Below are 5,994 nucleotides of genomic sequence, written 5' to 3' on the forward strand. Positions count from 1 at the left end.
TTAATTAGATAGTTTATTCAATTTTCCCTTTGTAGTAATCCTTGCTTGAGTTGTTTTGATTTATGCTTTTACGAGGTCAGGTTCCTCAAGATCGATAAACATTTGACCCGGAGATAGAAAAGATAGCTAGAAGGAACAAAGGCAAAAAAAAAGAAGCAAGGAAAGACAAGGGAAAAATCTTCGAGTACTTCCATCACACTTCAATCAGAAATTATGGAGAATCAAAGACCAGCTCCAACTAGAAAGACACTTGGAGATTATGCTATGTAACAAGGGCCAAGATATTTTTCTAGCATAACAATACCACCCACCACCAAAACTTTAGAGATGAAGCCACATTTCCTCAGCTTAATTAGTTCTCAACAATTCACTGGAATGGATAATGAAGATCCATATACTCATCTCTCTACATTCTATGAATTGATAGGAACCATAGGCTTTCCAGAAGGAGATCTTGAGCATATGTGTTTGTTTCCTTTTTCTTTGGTAGGTAAAGCAAAGGAATGGCTTAAGTCACATTCAAATCAGAGCTTGAACAACTCGAAGGATGTTGAGGAGAAATTCTTGAACAGATTCTTTCCACCATCTCACTACATCAAAGCCAAAGCTGATATTTTGACTTTTAGGCAAGGACCAGATGAGCCATTCTGTGAAGCTTGGGAGCGGCTCAATTCTTTATTGAGGAAATGCCCAAATCACAGATTTGAAGATATTGCTCAGTTGAACATATTTTGTAACGGTTTGAGGCCTGATACCAAGATGATATTAGATGCAACAGCAGGTGGAACAATGATGAGTGTAGATGCGGAGAAAGCAACAAGAATCATTGAGGCATTAGCATCCATAGATCATCAAGCTCAGCATAATAGGCAAATTGTTCAAAGGAAAGGAGTGTTTGATCATAGTACTACAGATTCGATCTTAGCTCAGAATAAAATTCTGACTCAACAAATTGAAACACTAACGAAGCAGATGTTTAAATTACTAGAGCAGTTGCAAGTTGTGCAATCTTCTCCTAGTCAACAACCCATGAGATGTGACTTTTGTGGAGGCGATCATCCAACTGGTCATTGTTCTTATCAAAGTACCTCACAAAGAGAAGTTCAATATGTGAGTAACCAAGGAAGACCAAGAAATTTCTCCAACAATAATAACTTTTCACAGGGGTGGAGAAACAATCAAAATCACAATTTTGGATGGAAGCAAGATGCTGGTCCTTCAAACAGACAACCTCTTTATCAACAACAACAACATTATCTTTATGTGCATGATAGAACAACTAAACCGGAGGATACTCTAGAAAAGTTTATGCAAGCTTCTTTGACTTATAAAAAAAATACAGAAGCTTTAATCAGGAACCTTGAAACACAAGTTAGACAGTTGGTAAAACAGTTATCAGATCAGCAGGCAGGTCAATTTTCAGCCAACACACAGACTAATCCCAAGGAGCATTGTAAATCAATTACCACTAGAAGTGGTAAAATTGTGGGAAGAGGGATTGGAGACAAACTAGGTGTAGAGGAGCAAGTTTTGGAGGAAAAATAGAGAGACAAAGAAAAAAATAAGTCTGAGGGAGAACAAAATAAAAGTGAGTTTGTAAATGAAAGAGAGGAAAAAGAAGAAAAGAATAAAAGTGAAGAGAAAAAGAGGGAGAAGGGTGAGAAACAGGTACCACAGTTGAAGAGCCTACCATACCCTCAAAATCCTTCCAAAAAAAACAAGGAAAGGCAGTTTGCAAGATTTATGAACATTTTCAAGCGACTGCAAATTAATATTCCTTTTGTAGAGGCTGTGGAGCAAATGTCGACATATGTAAAATTTATGAAAGAGCTCCTAACAGAAAAGAGAAGATTTTCTGAAGAGACAGTGGAGCTTGAAGTAGGGTGCAGTGCTATAATTCAAAAATCATTATCTCAGAAATCTAAGGACCCTGGGAGCTTCACAATTCTAGTTACAATTGGAACATTGTCAGTGGGAAAAGCATTGCTTGATTTGGGTGCCAATATAAATTTGATGTCTTTGTCTATGTTACGGATAATAGGAGATTTGGAAGTAAGGCCTACACGGATGACATTACAACTAGCTGACAGATCTATGAAGTATCCCTATAGTGTGGCAGAGGATGTCTTGGTTAAGGTTGAGAAATTCATGTTCCCAGTTGATTTTGTAGTAATGGATATTGAGGAAGACACTGAAGTTCCTCTAATACTAGGAAGACCTTTTATGAAGACGACCAAGGTCATTATTGACGTTGATGATGGCAAACTAAAAGTCAGGGTGCAAGATGATGAAGTCAATTTTAATGTGTTTGAAGCAATGCAGCACCCAAAGGACAAACAACAATGCTTCAAGATGGATGTGATGGATGAAATTTTTCTGTCAGCCAGGAAGCAATTGACAAAGGCAAGCCCATTGAAAAATGCTTTAATTGGTGCTTGTGATGATATGGAGGATGATGAAGAAAAGAAAGTTGATGAATACTTGACACATCTGAATTCAACAAAAGAAATTGCATCAAATGAAATACAAATTGAGAAATTACAGCAAGAAAATAAAACTGAAAGTCAGAAGTTGGAGCTAAAGGTATTACCTCCCCATTTAAAATATGTTTTTCTTACAGATGGAGGTAATAAACCAGTGGTGATCAGCAATGCTTTAACGACTTCGGAAGAAGAAAAACTGATTTCAGTTCTCAAAGCCAATAAGGGTGCAATAGGTTGGACTTTATCTGATCTCAAAGGAATTAGTCCATCCTACTGTATGCACAAAATTCACATGGAACAAGATTACAAGCCCGTAGCACAGCCTCAACGATAATTGAATCCAACCATGAAAGAGGTGGTCAAGAAAGAAATGATGAAATTACTTGATGCAGATATGATCTATCCAATCTTCGACAATGCCTGGGTTAGCCCAGAGGTAGTTCTAAAAAAGGGAGGTATGACTGTTGTTTGTAATGACAAAAGTGAATTAATTCCTACTAGAACAGTCACAGGTTGGAGAATGTGTATAGATTATAGAAAATTAAATCAAGCCACTAGAAAAGATAATTTTCCTTTATCTTTCATGGATCAAATGCTAGAAAAGTTAGTAGGGCAAGCTTTCTATTGTTTATTGGATGGATATTCTGGTTATAATCAAATTGTAGTAGATTCAGAAGACCAAGAAAAAACTGCTTTTACTTGTCCCTTTGGTGTGTTTGCTTACAAGAAAATGTCGTTTGGATTGTGTAATATACTATCAACCTTTCAACAATGTGTAAGACCCGCGACCGGGATGTTATACGACGCATGCTTGCAATTTTCTCTGACTTGGTGGAAAAATGCATAGAAGTCTTTATGGATGACTTCTCTGTATTTGGTGCTTCATTTGATCAATGCCTGGAAAACTTAAAAAACGTACTGAAGCGGTGTGTTGATACCAATCTGGTCTTGAACTGGGAAAAATGCCATTTTATGGTAACTAAAGGTGTGGTGATGGGCCATAAAATCTTTGCTAAAGGTATTGAAGTTATTAAAGCTAAAGTGGAGATCATTGAAAAGCTGCCACCACCCAAAAATGTGAAGGGTATCAGGAGTTTTCTAGGCCATGCTGGTTTCTACAGAAGATTCATCAAAGATATCTCCAGAATTGCCAAACCACTCAACAATCTGCTAAACAAGGATACACCTTTCAATTTTGATGTTGAATGTTTGCATGCTTTTGAATTGTTAAAACAAAAATTAATTTCATCTCCGGTGATAATTGCTCCTGATTGGAATTTAGGTTTTGAGTTAATGTGTGATGCAAGTGACTATGCCATAGGAGCAGTTATAGGACAGAGAAAATCCAAGGTTTTCCATGCTATACACTATGCTAGCAAAGTCCTTAATGAAGCTCAAATTAATTATGCAACAACTGAAAAGGAATTGCTAGCTATAGTTTATGCATTGGAAAAATTTAGAGCATATTTGATTGGTTCATCTGTCACTGTATATACTGATCATGCTGCAATTAAGTATCTGTTAACCAAATCTGATTCAAAGCTAAGACTCATTAGATGGATTTTATTGCTACAGGAATTTGATTTGGTGATCAAGGACAAAAAGAGAAGTGAAAACTTTGTAGCTGATCATTTATCTAGATTAGTCAATACTAAGGTGACCAACTCTCAATCAAAGCTGCAGGGGTCATACTTGAAGATTTTAATTGGCACCAGAAGAAGAAATTCTTGACAGATGCACACCAATATGTGTGGGATGATCCTCATTTATTCAAAATTGGAGCTGGTCAACTGTTAAGAAGGTGTGTATCCAATGAAGAAGCAAAGTGTATTTTGTGGCATTGTCATAGTTCCCCTTATGAAGGAAATTTTAATGGAGAGAGGACAGCTGCAAAAGTCCTCCAATCTGGTTTTTACTGGCCCACCTTATTTAAAGACGCACACAAATATGTGCAACAGTACAATAACTGTCAAAGAATAGGGGGAATCTCAAAAAGACATGAAATGACACTGATTATCATTTTAGAGGTAAAAGCCTTTGATTGTTGGGGAATTGATTTTGTGGGACCATTTCAATCTTCTTTCTCAAATGAATACATTTTGGTGCCAGTTGATATGTGACAAAGTGGGTTGAAGCAGTGACAGCTTCTAAGGCTGATGCCAAAACCGTAATCAAATTCCTCAAGCGGAACATCTTTGGCAGGTTTGGTACTCCAAGAGTGTTGATTAATGATGGTGGTTCACACTTTTGCAATGCTCAACTTCAGAAATGTTTGGAACATTATGGAGTGCAGCATAAAATTGCATCACCTTATCATCCACAGACCAATGGACAAGCGGAGGTGTCAAATAGGGAAATCAAGCATATTCTAGAGAAAATAGTGGCATCTTCAAGAAAAGATTGGTCAATGAAGTTGGATGATGCACTTTGGGCCTATAGAACTACTTATAAGTATCCCACAGGTTTATCCCTATTCCAGCTGGGATATGGCAAGTCATGTCACACTGGTCGAATTGGAACACAAGGCATTTTGGACCTTGAAATTCTTGAATTTTGATCCAAAGGCAGCAGGAGAAAAAAGAAAATTACAGCTGCAAGAATTGGAGGAAATGAGACTCAGCGCTTATGAGTCCTTTAAGCTCTACAAGGAAAGTATGAAAGCTTATCATGACAATAAAATTCTCAAAAGAGAATTTTATCCAAGCCAATTTGTGCTACTATTCAATTCCAGGTTGAGGTTATTCCCTAGAAAGCTCAAATCAAAGTGGTCAGGACCGTTTCTTGTCAAACATGTGAAACCCTATGGAGCCATTGAGTTAGAGGATCCTGAATCAAAGAGAAGTTGGGTTGTAAATGGGCAAAGGTTGAAGCCCTACTTTGGTGGTGAGATGATAGGCTCGCCACAATCATTCAATTGGACGAACCTTAATGAAACAGGCATTAGGCTCGTGACGTTAAACAAGCGCTTCTTGGGAGGTAACCCATTGTTTTAATTATGTTTTTGCACTTCAATTTCCTCTTGTGTGATTAAATGTGTTTGTGTATGTAATTATGTGTTTGTGTTTATAGTTATATGTTTGTGTGTAAAAAGGTGAATTTTTAGCATCCAATTATCTCAATAAGGCAAACCATGCACTTTTGGTGTTTTCAAACAAAACTGGTGTTTTAAGCATGGGAATTGAGTTCATTGAATGCTAAAAATTGCCTTGTTTTGCCCAAATTGTGAAATTTGAGTTTAAAAGCTTGATTTTGAGTTTGTTGATGTGAAACCTTTTGGAATGATAAAGAATGAGTTAAAGAATGGTTTGATGTGTGTTTCTAGTTTAATTACACTAGACTGATCATGGGTTGAGTGAGTACAAGTTGATTTCAATTGTGAAAAGTGGCAAAAATTTGTGCTCTGTAAAACTGCCAAATTTTCGCCTAAAAATCAACTTTCTCGCTTGGGCGAGATATGCAGAAAACCAAACCAAAAATTTTCTATGGTAATCTCGCTTAAGCAAGACATGGC

General features: G+C 37.0%; 1 protein-coding gene and 1 non-coding gene across 2 annotated transcripts; one reads left to right on the forward strand and one right to left on the reverse strand.

Annotated features, from left to right (window-relative positions):
• Positions 1 to 599: 599 nt before the first annotated feature.
• On the reverse strand, positions 600 to 704 carry LOC114182803 (small nucleolar RNA R71). Its single transcript, XR_003604239.1, has one exon. It is a non-coding gene; the product is annotated as a small nucleolar RNA R71 (small nucleolar RNA).
• Positions 705 to 1,800: 1,096 nt separating this feature from the next.
• Positions 1,801 to 2,817, forward strand: LOC146886730 (uncharacterized). Its single transcript, XM_085671847.1, has one exon. It carries the CDS (start codon positions 1,801 to 1,803, stop codon positions 2,815 to 2,817), a length of 1,017 nt encoding a protein of 338 aa, XP_085527973.1.
• Positions 2,818 to 5,994: the final 3,177 nt, after the last annotated feature.

The sequence above is a fragment of the Vigna unguiculata genome, chromosome 4 (genome assembly GCF_037176805.1).
Source record: "Vigna unguiculata cultivar grain cowpea cultivar isolate G323 ecotype 2 chromosome 4, ASM3717680v1, whole genome shotgun sequence".
NCBI classification, from domain to species: Eukaryota; Viridiplantae; Streptophyta; class Magnoliopsida; order Fabales; family Fabaceae; genus Vigna; species Vigna unguiculata.